We start from the raw sequence: 19,576 nt of genomic DNA, 5'->3' as shown, positions 1-19,576 counted from the left end.
GTAGCACAACATAGAATGAAACACCGCAAAAATAGGAATACCCAATCAATTTAGTCCTCCAAATTTGTAATCCTTGCTCTAAATGCCTCACCTTGTGGCCCCAATTTTCGTTTTTTATCGCCCTCCCTTCCGTGATCCTTTCTCCCGGAAGGAGGCTCTTTTCTCTTCAGGTTCGTTAACCTAACCTTGCTCGTCGCCACGCAATCCTTTACGAAGTGGTTATCTCTACCACAACGGAAACACTTTCCTTCCTTCTGCCATTTCTCCTTCTCTTCTTTGGTGACACCTAAGTCATCCGAGATCTTGGAGTTGTTGGCTGATGCGAGAAAAGTTTTGCGAGGATTTGCGTTGTTGCGCGATTTCCGCCGTTCCGTTTTTTCCTCGCGAGGTTTCACAGTATCCTTTCCTCGCAGGATTTCTTTCCGAGCCTTCACCTCGTGATCCTTGCGTCCGACTTTTTGTACCCAGGCTAACCAGTCCACGAAATCTTCAGGCTCCTCAATCGCATTAGAGAGCCTTTGTTCCAGCGAGGAGTTTATTCCTGTTAGGATCATGGATCTCATGACAACTGGTCCAACTCGTGCGTCCCATTCTAGGTTCTGCATCTCATTGATGTAGTCGTCGATTGGGCCAGTTTGCCGGAGTCTGTCCATCTTCTGCTTGGCCTGATCCTGACTCGTGCGGTTGCCATATTGAGTGCGGAGTTCTTGCTTGAACCGTTCCCAGGTTCCGATACTGCTGTCCACAGCCAACCTCTCCGTAAAATTCCGCCAAAAGTTTGCCGCACTACCGGTGAACTCGAGGGATGCCCACATAATCTTGGTGCCGTTATCCCATTGGACCTTCTTCTGGAGGCTGATTAGGATCTCCATCTGGTCGATCCAGAGTCTTACGTCTTGATCGGCTTTTCCGGAGAAGGGAATGTTGGCCTTTTTGGGTGCATCACCTACGGTGTCACGAGGAGGGTGCGAGAGGTCTTTCTCTCGTTGGCGCCTCCTTTCCTGTCTTTGTTTTCTATGTTCCAGCCGACGGCGTCGTTCGTTTTCCGAATCCGAGGAGTCCGATGAGGATGATGCTGGAGGTCCCGGTGCACCAGGGGCGTTTCCTCCCTTATTACTATTCCCGTTGCCTCCACCTTGTGCTCCTTGACCTCCTCGCTTCCCTTGTTGGCTACTACGCTCAGGGTTGCTTCTTGATGCTAGGCTTTGGCCTTCGGGGTCCTCACTGGATTCGGAGCCAGCTGGAGGGGCGACGGGTGGTTGGGGAGGTGGTTGGGGAGGTGGGCCTGATCCGCCGCCACCTGTCTCTGGGTTCACTGGTCGTTCCGCAGCCGTTTTACGGGCTGTTTCCCTCATTTGCTCCATCATTTCTTCCAGAGCCGTCCTTGTTCCAGAGAACCCATCTACCAATGAGACCTGATGCTGGATGGTCCTCTCCAATTGTGCCAGTATGGCTGCTATGCCTTCTGGGACTTGGGCTGGGCCTTCTTTCGGCAGTTTTTGGATCCAGTCGGCCAGCATGGTTATGTGCTGGGCCTGCTCTTCCTGCCGCTGTTGGTGGGTCCTAGTAGTGTTGACGATCTGTTCCAAGACTTGGCCGAGATTCGTAGTGGTTGCGGCTGTTTCTGCCCGCACTTGCGCGAGGATAAACCCGTCGCGACGCTCCCGTTCTTCTTGGTCCTGGTCGAACTTCATCTGCAATTCGCGGATGAGTCTGGTTTGTTCCTCGTGCTGCTGGGTGAGCTGCGCAGCGTGCTGCCGAGTGATTGCCCTGATTGCAGGGAGGTCTTGGACGCTCACCGTGAGGTCTCCAAGTCCGCGGCTCAGCTGCTGAACCACTGGGGCTCCTCTCCGTTCGATTTCCTGCCCGATGATTTCTCCAAAGGGGTGCTCGATTCGGCGTTCCTCCACGTTCATATTCGTATCTTCGTCTTCGTCCGTTACCCTGGGGACCGAGGGCCTCGGAATAGAAGACCTCTCTCTGATTGGCGTTTTGTACGGGGAATAGTCTCGATAGTCCCCTTGCCTGCGGGAGCGGGGTTGGCCATAGGATTCGGCCGGCTGAGTCGATCTGAAGAGGTCGCTGATCGGCATGTCCAGATCTCTCCTGTAGCGCTGTCTCACCTGGGTCTCGACTATACCTCGATCTCTCACTGTGATTGAGCTCTCCATGTTGTAGTCTTCCTCCGATCGTTGCTGATGACCCCTTGACATTGCTAAGATGCTCAATTCTGAGCTGTGGCTGTCTCCTGCACCAGCGTTGAACGACGAACCAAGGGACGGAGTGAGCTAATCCGTAGGATTGCTGTCTGAGGGTGACTTTGATGGGGAAGAGTTCAGGGTAGTTGAGGATCTCCGGGTCGTGTTCTTCGAACGTGCAAGTAGTGCCTGCTTCAATAAAAAATCCGGCGTACTCGAGGTATCCGCAATAGAGATATTCGGCACTGCCTCTGCGAACGATGAAGGAGGTAGTGCAAGTAAAGTTGTTGATAGCTGCTGTTGCTACTCGGGGATGCATAAGGTATCAAAGAGCCCTTCTAATAGACTACTTTCTTATTCTTTTACTTGAGCGCACGGTGACTATCCGCCACACAAAATACTCTCAAGTATTGGTCTAAGCAAGTAGTTGTCTTATCAGGAAGTTGATAATATGCGATCGATAAAATAACAGCGTAGTGGATAAGGTACAATATAGTGTTTGGGGAATTGCCAATGCTAAGCGATAATTCTATAGCTTTTAAACTTTTAATATTGTGAACCGGATTCCGCTCGCTGAGTGACTGATGATGCCACTAAGACGAGGCGGAACCCCACCCTATTTATACACATTGGAACCTATGCCAAGGCCCGCTTTCTAATACTAATGAGATAACGATAATAGAATAAGACAATCAACCCGAAGATAACCCCAATAGAAAAGCGCCCCCGCATAGTCCCGGCCATCCATTCTAATTCCGACACATAACCATGAACCCTGCAATTGCCAGTAACCAAGCTGTATCGTACTATTGTCCCAGAGCTACTTCCCTAAGTAGAACGGCCTGCAGCCGTAAGCCCCGCTTCTATTCCGTTCCGGGCGAGACGCCCAATAGTAAGCGTGCCCTCACCATAGCCTAATACTAGTGTGGTTACACCCGGTGCCCCCACACCACTCGGTACCTTTCTATGCTTGTTCCTTCGTTACCCGACCGTACTCGCATCACCACTCATCACTCATATTATCCCTGTTCCTTAACTTAGGAGCAGTGTTCGTATTTCCTGTAACAGGTTCTCTTACATCAATTGAACACTGTTAAAGATATTGATGAATACGACAATCCTATCCTTTTTGAAGCTTGCTGTCAAGCATGGAAGTTCCTGAACAACTATTGGCAGAATGTTGATTCACATTCGTCTCAATCTATTGGTTTCATACTGGACCCCCGCTGCAAAATGAAGGTATTTGGATGATACGGCTTGTGTTGGAAAGATTCTTATATACAGAATACTCAAGATGACCCTGAATGTGTTTCTCAAACTCAATATGTAAATCCGATTGGGCTCAACTACTCTTTGAGTACAGTTGAGTCATCTTCATTGCCTGATAATTCAAAAAAAGAATCCTTTTATATATATTCAATTTTTGGTTCAGAAGCAGAAATGCCCGCCCCAATCACCTTCTCTGAAATATCACAATATCTACTACTACCTGTTGAAGGTCGGTGGGTTAACTCTTATGTTTGGTGGAAATTGAATAGTTATCGATTCCCTATCTTCTCTTGTATAGCTCAAGAAATCTTATCTATTCCTACCACAAGTGTTCCTGCAGAGCAACTATTCTCTAGAGTGGGATATAATATTAGCAAAACTAGAAACCGCATGCTTGAAACCTCAACTGTACACTGCTCTGAATGAAAGGTTGCACAGGTCAAAAGAACTTTGAAGAATTGGAACTGCTTGAGCATCATTCATAATGGGAGTCAACAGGTCTGTTACAGGAACCAAACAGTTCCAGTTATAGCCCTGAGCAATCTGAGATAGAGAATTAGTTCTAAATAGTGATAAGTATGATCTTCACTTGCCTCTTTCCCGGATCCCCTCTAGTCTTCTCACTTTTCTACTTAGTTCATTTGGGCAGGTATTCATATTATTCATTTCTCAGTTAATAGAAGAGATGATTGGAAACTTGAGATGACTATTTTTGAACTAGGTTATAGTCATTATTTCGATTATTAGTAATGTTAAAGCGAAATTGTCTGTACATTTGAGCCAAAGTTTGAACCCAATCTTATACTTTGAGCTGCCCAAGTCTTTCCTTCCAAAATCTGAATCTGCTCAAGCTTGAGTCAAGCTAGTATTTAACACCCTTGTTCCTAACACTAGCAATGATGTGAGACTTGGCTTTGGGTATATGATAAAATATAATGAAAAACGAAGGTACCTGTCATCCAGATAGTCAACCGACCAGTTGTGCGCGCGCTATAAGTCGAGCATGCTTACTCTTCCAGTCAGCAAGAGGTTGAAGGAATCATATGCTGCCTTAATATGCATTCCGAATGGATTGTCGCTGTTGAAGAAGCCGAAAAGCTGATTCTAGACCATACATGTTTGAGCCATGAGGTTTCTTTCTGTTGAGTAGAAGCAGATGGTACCATGTGTCTTACAACCACATGGTGTGTTTGTACAAAGTATGTAATAGTTAAGTCTGCAAGATTGTCTAATAGTATATAGTAGCAAACAATGAAATAATTTCAGTACCTTTATTCGAGATTAGGACATGGTGCTGTAATGCTGCTGTGGTTAATAATAAACAGTATTATATAAAGGATTATTTTTTGTATAATATGTGTTATAAGAAGGCAGCAATAACACAATGGTTGTACTATTAGCATTATCTTCGAGTGCTAGTTTACTTCTACTGTAGTATTTGAATTAAAAGAATACAGGAGTCTTACGTTATTGCTGTAATATTTAGTGAAAACTAAAACTACTTTCCAAAACTTCAATCTATGCAATAAAGCTTTTCACAAATCAAGATAACCAGATCTAAATATACCTATGAGTCCACTAATTCTTCTCATTTGCTCATGGGCTTGAAACTGTCACGATTTAATTTTGAAAATTATTTTTCTATTTTGTCTACAGATACTTATACGTATTGATGAATAAGTTAAGTGTATCCATAGTAGGCTTAATCAAGTTGACCATTAAGTACCTGAAGTTGTTCCTATAGATAAAGTTTGTAAAATTGAAAACAGTCCTCTATCAAGTATAGAAATGAATCAATTAATTTGTTTCCTACCAAACGGAATTGTGGGAAACGAGTCAGTTGGTATAACGTGGGTCTATGGACGAAAGACTATAGTGCCAAGGAATACAACCGAGGCAAGAACGTAGTAGAAGATATTCGTGACTATGGACTATGGGGCAGCTCTGTTTGATCTGGTAATCAAACTGAACCTAATGACGTAGCGTAGAACAAGAATAATATTCGTGGAGTAGAATACAGACAGAGAGAGAGAGAATTTTATATTGCATAGAAGCCGAAGCTTATCGCACACCTAACTACCCGACTACAACCTCCACCGACTAACCCGAAAACAAAACGAAGTACAAAACTAACTACCGCAGCTATGAGAACTACGTACATAAAAATAAAAAGAATAGCGCACGAAGAGGGCGCAGATAACACGTGGTACAGGTAAGCACAATCTAAGCGACAACAAAGAAACTCTCAAGGGGATGAGTAGCGAGTATTCCGCAGGGTACGAAGAGTGTAGTAGGGGGCGGTATGGGAACTCGCAATAGGGGGCACTACGCGACCCTAGCGTTGGTAAGGTTCGACGGGGCATGGAGGAAGCGAAGCGGTGGTCTTCTTTTTTAAAGAAAGAAGAGAACGATGATATTGTATAGCAGTAAACGGCGTAGATACAGAAGAAGAAGAAGAAGAAGAAACTTATATTGCTTAGAAGCTGAAGCTTATCGCACACCTAACTACCCGACTACAACCTCCACCGACTAACCCGAAAACAAAAACAAAGTACAAAAACTAACTACCGCAGCTACGAGAACTACGTACATAAATATAAAATAAGAACAGCGCATGAAGAGGGCGCGAATAACAAGTGGTACAGGTAAGCAGAATCTAAGTGACAACAAAGAAACCTCCCCGTAGTAAATAAGTAAGAACCCCAAACTTCTCCGTCAACTACATTAGCGAGCACAATCCTATACATGGTGTTCAACCGAAACGGTATCATTACCAACGTTCCCGGTGTCATATCTGTGGACGAACCTTAACAGGACTGGGAAACCACGCGCACGAAGGCAGGAGAGGCCAACCGCAACAGCGTCAGGTGTGAAAGCGAGGGGGGGTGGGTCGAGTGTGGGTCCTCGGGCTTCTGGTTGTCAGGCAGCGAGGAATTGAGGAGTGGTGACCAGTTGGTCAAGTAAGGAGTGGGTGGGGTCGTCGGTCCCTGGAGCAACGGCTAAAGACTGTGCCCGAGTCGTGTTTGAAGTGGTGTCCTCTGGAGGGGACATCCAAAAAAGTGGTTGAGCCGAAGGCTCAGTATGTATGGGGGTCGCAATCGAAAGTGCCGACCGTATTGTGTTGAGGGTGGTCTCGGAGACCGTTTAGGTTGGGGTGAGGGGAGCGGGCCACCTCGGGTGAAAAGGGTTGCCTGGTTAAGGCCGATAAAGAGGGGTAAGGTCACGGGACCTCGAGTAAAAAATTTGACGATAGTTTCGCGACTGAAGGGTAGCTAACTTCGCGGGCTGTCGAGCGCTTTGGCAGTAGGTTCTCGCTGACTGGAGATTACTGACAGTGTGCGTACCCGACGTGTGGGATCACTCATGCGATGAGTGAAAGTAAGGAGGGACGAAGGCGGCTTTCGAGAGTAGCCGCTGGTTTGGCGAGGGGTGAACGGTGGACGTATCCCGTGAGGGCACCGAACGAACAAAGAATGGGGGGGTGTCGAGCGAGGGAAGTTCAGGGACCGAAGCAATTCGAGAATCAGTATAACTCCATCTCGGGGGGAAGAAATCCTATCGTGAGCCAGAGGCGAGTGAGTAGAATACAGAAGAAGAAGAAGAAGAAACTTATATTGCTTAGAAGCTGAAGCTTATCGCACACCTAACTACCCGACTACAACCTCCGCCGACTAACCCGAAAACAAAACAAAGTACAAAAACTAACTACCGCAGCTACGAGAACTACGTACATGATAAGAAAAACAGCGCACGAAGAGGGCGCGAATAACAAGTGGTACAGGTAAGCAGAATCTAAGTGACAACAAAGAAACCTCCCCGTAGTAAATAAGTAAGAACCCCAAACTTCTCCGTCAACTACATAAGCGAGCACAATCCTAAAGGTGGTGTTCAATCGAAACGATATCATTACCAAAGTTCCCGGTGTCATATCTGTGGACGGACCTTAACAGGACTGGGAAACCACGCGCACGAAGGCAGAAGAGGCCAACCGCAACAGTGTCAGGTGTGAAGCGAGGGGGGGTGGGTTGAATGTGGGTCCTCGGGCATCTGGTTGTCAGGCAGCGAGGAATTAAGGAGTGGTGACCGGTAGGTCAGGTAAGAATGGGTGGGGTCGTCGGTCCCTGGAGCAACGGCTAAAGACTGTGCCCGAGTCGTAGTTGAAGTGGTGTCCTCTGGAGGGGACATGCAGAAGGGGTAAGTCAGAGACTCAGTATGTATGGGGGTCGCAATCGAAAGTGCCGACCGTATTATGTTGAAGGGTGGTCTCGGAGACCGGTTGGGTTGGGGTGAGGGGAGTGGGCCGCCTCGGTTAGGAAATGGGAGGCCTGGTTAAGGCCGATAAAGAGGGGTAAGGTCACGGGACTTCGGGTAAAAATTTGACGATAGTTTCGCGACCGAAAGGTCGCTAACTTCGCTGGCTGTCGAGCGCTTTGGCAGTAGGTTCTCGCTGACTAGAGATTACTGACAGTGTGCGTACCCAACGTATGAGACCACTCGTGCGATGAGTGAAAGTAAGGAGGGGTGAAGGCGGCTTTCGAGAGTAGCCGCTGGTTTGGCGAGGGGTGAATGGTGGACGCATCCCGTGAGGGCACCGAACGAACAAAGAATGGGGGGTGTCGAGCGAGGGAAGTTCAGGGACCGAAGCAATTCGAGAATCAGTATAACTCCATCTCTGGGGAAAGAAATCCTACCGCGAGCCAGAGGCGAGCGGGCAGAATACAGAAGAAGAAGAAGAAACTTATATTGCTTTGAAGTACAAGACTTATTGCACGCCGAACCAACCGCCTAAAATACGAATCGAACCCAAAAGAAAGAAAGAAAGAAAAGGAAAACAACGAACACGAACAAACAAAAGCAAAGCGAACACAAACGAACATAAATAAAACAAGGAAATTCGGGAACATTACTCAACCAGAAAACCCAACGACAAGGAGAAATAACATATCTCAGCGGACTCAAGCGCTAAATCCATCAAAAACAAAATTTAAAACAAAGTTAAAAGGTAAGAGGAAACTGCCCTTCCTAATCCCGTCCCTAATCATTTTCTTCCGTCCCCTCTTCTAGGTCCACCTCCGCTTCCGCCGACTCGTACCACTTCGAGAGTTTAGAGTTTTTTGCAAATTGTAAGATAAGGTCCGTTTTCAAGTTTGTAAACATCCAGTTTTCCCAGGTTATCGCTCTGGGGATCTTTTCTATCAGGGGGGCGCGGATTCGAGCCCACGCTGGGCATTCCATAAGTGTGTATTTCGCTGAGTTTTCCATACCACACTGGCATGGTTCGGGGTCTGTATATACCGCGTGTTTATCGATTCGGGTGGTTTGGCACCGGATTCGAAAAACTTTTTTCGCTTCCGTTAGGGTGAGTTTCGCAATCCTGGAAGGGGGGCGGAAATCCCCCCGATGATGGTAGTCCGGTATTGGGTGTGTATTCCATTCTTCCAACAGGTGGTCGCGTAGTAGGTTGTTTTGATTCCACTTGTCTCTCGGATTTCCGGGGGTTTGATATGGGAGTAGGAGGGAAGCGATTCGGTGTAGACCTGTCCCTTTGATGTTTGCTTCTCTGTATGGGAGGAGCTCGATTAGGGATTCATTGTTAGGGTGGGTTGCCTCGGTGCAGAGTATTCTGGTTCCGTACTTTCTTGAGCGATATGTTAGGAGGTGTTCTAGGGGGGGTAGTCCTGCTTCTCGGAGGAGTTTAGCTCTCTTGGTCCATCGGGGTAGGCCCGTGATGATCCGGGCAGCTTCGTTGTATAATGGTTCTAGCGATCTAATGATGTGGTCTGCGCCAGTCCACCAAGCCTCAGATCCGTAGAGCAGGCTTGGAAGGAAGCCCTGTGTTATTAGGTGATGAACTGTCTTGACTGTTATCCCTGGCAGGCGGGCGGTGTTTCGGATTTGGTGGAGGGCTTTTAGGCCTTTTGCGATTGCTGCTTCGATATGGGGCCGGAAGGAGAGGGTTGGATCTATCCAGACTCCTACGTATTTCAGCCTCTCTTTGGGGTATATATTGATGTTGTTCACTTTGACTGGAAGTCGTGGTTGTTGTGTGGATGATGTGGTGGGCCGGAAGAAGATCAGATCGGATTTGTCCGGGTCGTATTTGATTTGGAGTGGCTCAGCTTTAATTAGTCTCTCTCTCATTCGTTCCTCCATTCTCTTGATTGTAAAGCCTGGTGTTTTGGATATTTGCACCAGCGCATCGTCATCAATGTAAGTTGTGTCCATCTCTTTTGGGCTGCTAGTTGGGTCCAGAATTACTCCGGCATAGATCATGAATAGTACCGGAGACATGGGGCTACCTTGCGGCACTCCGGAATCATAGGGCTGTGGTTCCTCTAGCTCATGGTTGAATTGGAACTGTAGTTTTCTGCCGGTGTTGAATTTCTTGCACCATTCTATCAGATAGGTGGGGAATTTTTGTTGGTGCATGATTTCCGCGAGGAGTAGGTGGTCGATACAATTGAATGCTCCTTGGATGTCGTTGGTTAGGATCGCTGGTCTATCTCGCCGGGCGATTCCGGTGCTGTTTTTTAGTAGTAGGTTTTGTTGTATTGGTGTCAAGGTTCTCAGGAGGGCATCGATTGCCGAGATGGTTGGTCTTCCTCCGAATTGGTTTGCTGAGAGCGTGCCTAGGATTTCTCCAGCGGTGCAGAATCTCTGGGCCACTATCTTCTCCAGGATTTTGCTGAAACATTGTAGAAGGGAAATGGGCCGGTAGGCTTTTGCTTCATGTTAATTTGCTTTACCGGGTTTTGGGATCGGGATACACTTAGCTATTTTCCATTCCGCTGGATGTACACCGTGCCGGAGCATAGCGGAGAACATGTCTTGGATTAGAGTTGTCTTTGCTTTGACTATAGCTTTGATAAAGGTATAAGGGATGCCATCCGGGCCGGTCGCCGAGTGCGCTGGGCAGGAGTCGACTGCTTTGTTAAGTTCTTCGGGGGTGACTATATCGAAGGTATTGCTAAGGTCAAAAGAGGGGGGTCTAATGTTCAAGGGGGGATGGTCGGGGGACGTCCGTTTCGAGGGGAAGAGTTGGGCTCTTAGAGATTGACACTTCCCCGCAAACGTTTCTTCACCTTGTATGGTTGGTATGATTGTGTCTCTTCTTCTTCCTACGTTTAGGATTCTCCAGACTTCACTACCTTTCGCCTCGTTCATCGTCTTTTCCCGCTGGTCTGCTTTTGCTTTCCGGATCATGACTGTCCATTCTCTGCAAGCCTTCCGGTGTTCCTCCACGTGATTGGGTTTCCTTGTGTTCCTCGCCTTCCTTTCTGCTGCATTTACCTTTGCCTTCATTTGTTTCATTACATCTGACCACCAGGAGTTGGCTCTTACCCCCTCCTTCGAGAGCAGTGTTACTATGCTGACTGTTGACCTGACCAGTTCTAGAAAGAAATCAACAGTCTGTTCCGTAAGTTCCTTGGTTTCCCATGCCTCTGCAGGGATGGAAATGTTTGACATGTGGTTTTCCAATAGCTTCCAGTCTGTTTGTCGCCACATTCGTCTTGGTACAAAAGGTGGTTTCTCCAAGTGTAAGTGAACGGAGGTTCTCCCATGGTCTGAGCCCGCTCCGTAGGGTTCAGTGCTCCATCGTAGGTTGTGATCGAGTATTGGGCCTTTTACAAATGTAAGGTCGATAGTTGTGGGCCTTTTCCCTCTGTCTCTGGAGAAATGCGTAAAGACGCCTGGTTCGTTCAGGAGGGACAGTTTCTGTCTGGTTATCCATCGTTTTAGTCGTGCACCATTGACGCGGTCTGCTCGAATGTTGTTTCTGTATTCATGTGAATTTACTCCGTACCACATCTGATGGTGGCAGTTGAAGTCTCCCATTACTAGACAGTTATCAAGGGTTTCGATTGTACTTGCTATCTGGGCGAAGGGGCCACTTCGGCCTGGGGAGTATATGTTTAGGATTTGGGTTTTCTTGTTCTGGATTTCTACCGTAATCGATACTATGAAATTATCGTGTGTGTAGTGGTGTTTTGGTTTGAGGTTGGCATGTTTGCGGACGTATGTTGCGCATTTTGTATTGGTATTGCTGGCTGTAAAAATATAAAAGAGGTTCGATTCTGGTGGGTATCCCTCTGCTGAGGTCCATGGTTCTTGTAATAATAGGAAATAAATGCTAGAGTCTGTTTCCGCTTCTTCTACCGCCGCCTTGGTAATGAGTTCGCTCCGTGCACAATTGAGTTGGTGTGCGAGCGCGGTGGTTCGAGGCCTAAGCATTATTTGTCATGGGTTGGTCATCTTCGGGAACTGGTGTGGCTCCGACTGGGGCGGTGGCTGGTACTTGAACTATCGACTCTTGGATGGGTGCGGCCGGTGGGTCTTGAACGGGTGGGGCGCTTTCTTTTCCTTTGTTAAGGAATCGGCGTTTGACTCTTTCGGGGCATGCTGGGTCGGAGTCCTTATGGATTCCTTTGCAGTTCAGGCATCTGATTGGGGTGTGGGTGCATCTATATCCTCCCTGGCATTGATTGCATGGGTGGAAGCTGGTGAGATGGTCTCCGGCACAGTGACCGCATCTCCCGTTGTTTTTGCATTTCTCCTGGCGGTGACCATATTCGAGGCACTTCGCGCATTGGGTGTCTGGGAAGGTTGGGAGGAAGGCCTCGATGTGGCAGCTTCGGTTAAAGAGGGATAGGAACTTAACTCCTAGTGATTCCATTGTAACTTGTCCTGGGAGCGCGATGATCATTGATGAGTGGGTTTTCTCCATTCGAGTCTCTGCTCTAGAGATCCAGCGGGGAACCTGGGCAAGTTGGAAGTTCTCTCCATAGTTGCTTCTAATTTCGGATGCTACCAGTTGTCCTGCCTCGACGCCTTCTCCGACCGTCGTGGGGATTCCGTGAATAAGGAACTTTGACCATTTGGAGTTTGCCCGGATGATAGCGACTGGTACTTGTAGGGTGAGGAGAGCCTCCTCAATTTCTTTGGCGTATTCCATTGCCTTCGATGCTGGGGTGACAAACTTTGTTTCCAGGATAAAGTTATCCTTGGGTGTTCTCCTTGCTGAAATGAAGTGGCAGGATTCGTCCTGAATTCTTGAATTGACTAGGGTCCTGATCTCGGAGGGATTGACGTCGGATGGGGCAGTGGTTTCGACAATGATTTGTCTGTTGATTTTGGTATATTCTGGCTTGAAGAGAGGATCCGCTTTTGGCTTTGCAGACTTCTTTCTTCTCTCAACAACCTGGAAGTTTCCTTGGGCAGGACCGGGGGCCGAGGCCACGGCGGCTCAGGTGCCTGCTTTCCATCCACGGGGTGGGGCTTGTTGGGGGGGTGCGGGTGGGGGGGCCTGAGGAGCTGCCTGAGGCGCTGCTTGGGGAACTGTTTGGGGGACTGCTGGAGGGGGCATTCTCTGTCCCTGCGGTTGTTGTTTTCGCTGTTGTTGCTGTTGTTGCTGTTGTTGTGGTTGCTGCGGTTGCTGCGGTTGTGGTTGTTTGTTGAGAAGAAGATGGATCGCCGAGTGCATGCTGGTGATCATGTTTGTTTGCGCCTCGATTTGGTGCCTCAGTGTATCTACTGTTCTCCGGAGTGTGGTCGTTTGCTCTTCGAGGATTTCAATCCTGTCAGTGGGTGGGCAGATTCGGCTGGTGGCATGTCTAATGGCCCAGGTGATGTAGTTCAGGTCCGTCTGGGTGTGAGTGTCCTGGGGAACGACGCTTGGGTAGAGGTAGTCAATTCTCGGTTGGTATGGGTCGTTGTAGTCGGATTGTGTTGCAAAGGTCTAGGAGAATTCTTGTTCCTGAGCTCCGGATGGGGTTGGATCGGGAACCGGAGTATTCCTGTTCTGCGGAGGGGCTGTCCCTTGCTGAGAAGACTGGGTGAAAAAGGACTGGAGCGAGGCTTGTTGCGACATAATTGAATGTCCAGTTCTTCTGGCGGCGTAGAGTGATGTTTCGGAAAGGTTTCTTTTCCTTCCCTTCGGGAGGTCAAGGCTGGAGAATTCTTCGCTGGAAGCCAGTTTTCGTAGGTTTCTTTCGCTTGGAACAACAAGACGCGACCGTACGATCGGGGACGAAGTGGCTCAACCTGGTATGGTATACCAGGGTAAACCGAGGGGAATAAAAATAAAATGTTTTTGAAGCGAGGTTTGATATCAGGGAGTTCTTCGCGAGCTGGAGGCGAGCGAGTAGAATACAGAAGAAGAAGAAGAAGAAACTTATATTGCTTAGAAGCCGAAGCTTATCGCACACCTAACTACCCGACTACAACCTCCACCGACTAACCCGAAAGCAAAAAACAAAGTACAAAAACTAACTACCGCAGCTACGAGAACTACGTACATAAGTAAAAAATAAACGACGCACGAAGAGGGCGCAAATAACAAGTGGTACAGGTAAGCAGAATCTAAGCGACAACAAAGAAACCTCCCCGTAGTAAGAATAAACCCCAAACTTCTCCGTCAACTACATAAGCGAGCACAATCCTAAACGTAGTGTTCAATCGAAACGATATCATTACCAACGTTCCCGGTGTCATATCTGTGGACAAACCTTAACAGGACTGGGAAACCACGCGCACGAAGGCAGGAGAGGCCAACCGCCGCAGCGTCAGGGTGGAAGCGAGGGGGGTGGTGTAAGAGTGGGTCCTCGGGCGTCTGGTTGTCAGGCAGCGAGGAATTGAGGAGTGGTGACCGGTAGGTCAAGTAAGGAGTGGGTGGGGTCGTCGGTCCCTGGAGCAACGGCTAAAGACTGTGCCTGAGTCGTATTTGAAGTGGTGTCCTCTGGAGGGGACATGCAAAAAGGGTTGAGCCGAAGGCTCAGTATGTATGGGGGTCGCAATCGAAGGTGCCGACCGTGTTGTGTTGAGGGTGGTCTCGGAGACCGGTTGGGTTTGGGTGAGGGGAGCGGACCGCCTCGGGTAAAAGTGGGTGGCCTGGTTAAGGCCGATAAAGAGGGGTAAGGTCACGGGACCTTGGGTAAAAATTTGACGATAGTTTCGCGACCGAGAGGTCGCTAACTTCGCGGGCTGTCGAGCGCTTTGGCAGTAGGTTCTCGCTGACTGGAGATTACTGACAGTGTGCGTACCTGACGTGTGGGATCACTCGTGCGATGAGTGAAAATAAGGAGGGGCGAAGGCGGTTTTCGAGAGTAGCCGCTGGTTTGGCGAGGGGTGAACGGTGGACGCGTCCCGTGAGGGCACCGAACGAGCAAAGAATGGGGGGTGTCGAGCGAGGGAAGTTCAGGGACTGAAGCAATTCGAGAATCAGTATAACTCCATCTCGGGGGGAAGAAATCCTATCGCGAGCCAGAGGCGAGCGAGTAGAATGCAGAGAGAGAGAGAGAGAATCTTATATTGCATAGAAGCCGAAGCTTATCGCACACCTAACTACCCGACTACAACCTCCACCGACTAACCCGAAAGCAAAAACGAAGTACAAAACTAACTACCGCAGCTACAAGAACCGCATACATAATAAAACAAAACAGCGCACGAAGAGGGCGCAAGTAACAAGTAGTACAGGTAAGCAGAATCTAAGCGACAACAAAGAAACCTCCCCGTAGTAAGAATAAAAACCCCAAACTTCTCCGTCAACTACATTAGCGAGCACAATCCTATACGTAGTGTTCAATCGAAACGATATCATTACCAACGTTCCCGGTGTCATATCTGTGGACGAACCTTAACAGGACTGGGAAACCACGCGCACGAAGGCAGGAAAAGCCAACCGCAACAGCGTCAGGGGTGAAAGCGAGGGGGGGTGGGTTAAGTATTGGTCCTCGAGCATCTGCTTGTCAAACAGCGAGGAAGTAAAGAGTGGTGACCGGTAGGTCAAGTAAGGAGTGGGTGGGGTCGTCGGTCCCTGGAGCAACCGCTAAAGACTGTGCCCGAGTCGTGTTTGAATTGGTGTCCTCTGGAGGGGACATGCAAAAGGGTTGAGCCGAAGGCTCAGTATGTATGGGGGTCGCAATCGAAAGTGCCGACCGTATTGTGTTGAGGGTGGTCTCGGAGACCGGTTGGGTTGGAGTGAGGGGAGCGGGCCGCCTCGGGTAAAAAAGGGTTGCCTGGTTAAGGCCGATAAAGAGGGGTAAGGTCACGGGACCTCGGGTAAAAATTTGACGATAGTTTCGCGACCGAGAGGTCGCTAACTTCGCGGGCTGTCGAGCGCTTTGGCAGTAGGTTCTCGCTGACTGGAGGTTACTGACAGTGTGCGTACCCGACGTGTGGGATCACTCGTGCGATGAGTGAAAGTAAGGAGGGGAAACGACCGTCTGGCGGTGGCCGTCGTTTTGGCGAGGGGTGAACGGTGGACGCGACCCGTGAGGGCACCGAACGAGCAAAGAATGGGGGGGGTCGAGCGAGGGAAGTTCAGGGACCGAAGCAATTCGAGAATCAGTATAACTCCATCTCGGGGGGAAGAAATCCTACCGCGAGCCAGAGGCGAGCGAGTAGAATGCAGAGGTTGCGTAAAGAAAGAAGGAAAGAAAGAAAACAGATAAAGACACAAGACAACGCCTCCTTATATATCCAACCATAGTCCGATGATGACTAATATCTTCGCGTAACATAAACTAAAAGAACATAACAGAAATCCCAATTATAAATCCTAATCCCACTGCACAATACCTCCGCTTCTCGTTCCAGTTTATCACCTAACCGAAATACATAGCTGCCATTACAGTTGGTCATTTCATAGGGTCGCTTTTAAAAAGGTTCAAAAAATTCTTTTCCATTGCCAAATATTCCATTTTTTTATTCATTTCTGCTTCTGTACCAACTATTCTGGACAAGTGTGCATCGTCATACTAGAATACTTTTAGAATATCTTTTCTTGATATCTTTTCTTGATGTCTTTTCTTATGCCATTCTTGATGCCTTGCTACCAGTGTACTGGAGACTGAAAATGTATCTTCCCAAATTTAATAACATAAAAAATTTGCAGAGAGCTTAATATATCAATCAGTAGTTTAGGTGATAAAATGAGGACTGTATGATCGCAGTTTCCAAGGTTCAATCTCGACTCTTGTTTTATTTGTATTTGTCAAGTATACACTTATAAATAATTTTCGATTATAGGTAAAATGTGTTTTAAAGTAACATATTGAACTTAAGATTCATTTCTTGATTCATTTACTAATTAAAGACGGTATTTTCAATAAACACATTTTCGATGATTCATTTCACACTAAACTTTTAGATGAGTGTAAGATGCATTTTTCAATTCATTTCCATAGTTGGTAGAAGCGGTCAGCATTATATGGCTATCACTGTGAGAAGAGCAAGTAGGTGGTCAGACAGTCAACGGTAATAGGGGTAGTGGTTAGAGCAGTTACTTCAATACCAATCTAATTCTAATTGTAGACAATGCTGAATTGTACACTTCATCGTACTGGATATGCCAGGTGGCACTTAAGAAAAATAAATCTTCCCTAAATTGTGGTAGTAAATCTCGAATATATTTAAATACAGCATTTATTTAACAACGGTATTAATACGATACTAAAGTGGTATCAATAACAGCCCTCTTTTTGCTATTCTACCAATGACTTCCTATATTGAAGTATAGCTTTAACTGACAGACTAAATGACAAACCATTCAAGTGTGAGATCTTGTATTTTTTTGTCAGTAGCAATCTCCATGATCCAGGTAGTATAACATCATCTTCTGTCACCAAAATGCATACAATTAATGAATTACCAATCAATCGATCCTGTCCCCACAAAGGTCATACTTTCTCACTGTATACCAAGGAAATAACCAAATATCCACAACGGGATCTTTACTCCTGGCTTATCAAACAATTAATGCTCAAAACCAACGCTCAAAAAAAACGGCAGAAAAGATGCATAATGCATGCTGTAATCCACGGTATACTAATTGCACAGGCAGACTTTGTGCTAAGTATGTATTAGTCGAGGTTGATGGTCAAGTATCACAAATCCAGTAATCCTGAGTTTGAGGTCACCAGAGGATTGCGGGTATATTCCCGGAATTGGTGGAGTAGACAGTAGGCAGATAAAAAAGGGGGTACAGATGATTGTTGAAGACCACGTTGATATATCCACCAACCTGAGACAGTGAGGAGGAGGTGCTGATAGCCAATATCTAGTACTCTAATCCTTATAAAATTTCATCCTGCACCACCATTCTTAAATGTCATATATATTAAACATTTAAAGCGAGTGTAGTACTGATAACAGATCTAGCAGTGATATATCTAATAAGTATATAGATATACCGATATGCAATGTGTTATTTAAAGGTTTTGATTGGTCAAGTTTGAGGGGTTTTCTTTTCTCTATCAAATATGTTTGTCAGTAAGTAGATATTCTATCAAATATATTGGAGTTAGTAGATATTCTCTCAAATATGTTTGAGTCAGCCAGTAGATATTAGTTCCAACATACATTGAGTCAACCAAATAGTGTATCAGATATGTGCACAGGGCATCTTGGGCTTTCAGTGATTTTAAGCGTTGGTAAACTGATATTATTTAAGCCATAACAGTTCCTACTCCGGCCAAAGGCTGGAAAATGCTTGTATTAGATAATATGAGTGTAGTAGGTCAATACAGAGGTAATACCTTCTCCATATTCTCCAGAAGCCAAAACAGCTAAACTAGCAGTATTTTAATATTGCAACGGTATTATTCGGATCGCTAAGTTCTGTAGTAGGTTATTCCCGGTATCTATAGCTATGTAAATACATTGCATAAATACGGCAATCATTCCAGGACTGGCCATGATGAAGACATGAGGAAAGGGAATCTGTTGTGGATGTGAGCAGAGGCATTCAACCTGCTGGCATAGCATAATGGTAGATTTGAGCTTGTATGAGCTCTGAAATTAAAGCTAGGCTTAATTTGACCCGAAGTATATCCTACCAATGGAGGGGGTCATTACACCAGGCTTTCCTTGTACAAACTCGTGAAATGGGATAGTCATTGCGACAAATACTCACTATATCGATATATATATCGTATTTCCGGAGTGCGCTGATGCAGTGAGTAATGGTGGGAGTTCTCCACTGCAATATAGGTCTCTCGGTGGATGTCACCTGCGAGTCGTGAATAATGCATTTCTAGTTATTTGATTTATGTAAGCTCAATAGATTTACCAGCCAGTCAGTTACAACCTGGTATATACAGTATTGATAAAGATTTTCTTGAAATAGTACGCTCGGCACGTTTCACAGTATTGGAGGATTCTCATTTATCATCATGAGTCATGGGTTCTGACTCATTCATTCTCTGGTATTTATTAGTCATGTTTTTTTATTACTCATATGGCTATGATTCACTATGTTTTGTATTACCTTTCCTTAGTATAAATACGGGGCATTGCCCCCTCTAGTTAGTTGGAATAACACGCTCAATCACTACAATTTTTACATAGATTTTTTTTAGATCCTTTTGCCTCATACGTGTCTTTATCACTTCTGCTGGTTTCCATTGAATTGATAGAGTATAGTAATGATTATAATATTGAGGATGAGATGTGGTTGTTGTTTCTAAGATTGGGCCGAATCAAAAAGGCTTAGGCACAAGTAAAAAGCTCAGGCCTAAAAGGATCTTAACCCAGCCAAGTCCAGATATCACAATCGATGCCTGCCACAGCCCAGCCCATTTATGGCCTGGGCAAACCAATATATAATCCGGCCCATTGAAAGGCATGGGGATACTAGATCTCTCTATATCGATCAGAGCTGTCTAGCTGTTGATGATATCGGGAAAGAGTGTATCACATTCTCCGTACCGCGAAAACGGTTCTGTTACTGATTACATTTGTCTTTCAATATATACTAGGAGGTGCGATTACTCTCTCAGGATGGCTAGCTCATTCTTAACTACACATTACTCGACAAGATTTCACGTAGCAATTGCAAGTTCAGAGATCCAGAAAATCTGATTATAAAATAAAGTGGAAACTACAAGAACCCATTATGCCTTCTTCAACCCTTGAACCAGCTGATCTATCATTATCACGCCATTTCTAGGTGCTCTGTAGGACTCGATGTTTTCTTTTGAACGAAACACACTCCGTGCAATGCCCCTACTCAGTCATGTTCTTGGTGCCAAGGATTATACATCTCGCGGGCCATTCCATAAATCGCAGTACAGGGTAATGAATCTGCATGATTTATATCTCACTCCTGC

The 19,576-nt window shown here is 46.5% G+C and overlaps 2 protein-coding genes across 2 annotated transcripts; both read right to left on the bottom strand.

Annotated features, from left to right (window-relative positions):
- Nucleotides 1-50: 50 nt before the first annotated feature.
- Nucleotides 51-2,213, bottom strand: H6S33_007014 (uncharacterized protein; the record flags this gene model as incomplete). Its single annotated transcript, XM_044838645.1, has 1 exon — nt 51-2,213. One exon carries the CDS (start codon nt 2,211-2,213, stop codon nt 51-53), a length of 2,163 nt encoding a protein of 720 aa, XP_044689178.1.
- Nucleotides 2,214-8,501: 6,288 nt separating this feature from the next.
- On the bottom strand, nt 8,502-13,335 carry H6S33_007013 (uncharacterized protein; the record flags this gene model as incomplete). Its single annotated transcript, XM_044838644.1, has 5 exons — nt 8,502-10,186; nt 10,214-11,691; nt 11,777-12,710; nt 12,735-13,203; nt 13,252-13,335. 5 exons carry the CDS (start codon nt 13,333-13,335, stop codon nt 8,502-8,504), a joined length of 4,650 nt encoding a protein of 1,549 aa, XP_044689177.1.
- Nucleotides 13,336-19,576: the final 6,241 nt, after the last annotated feature.

Source organism: Morchella sextelata (assembly GCF_020137385.1).
Source record: "Morchella sextelata strain SCLS chromosome Unknown scls_22, whole genome shotgun sequence".
Classification (NCBI taxonomy): Eukaryota; Fungi; Ascomycota; class Pezizomycetes; order Pezizales; family Morchellaceae; genus Morchella; species Morchella sextelata.
Note: the sequence above shows the minus strand (reverse complement) of the source record. Positions and strands in the feature narration are given on the sequence as shown.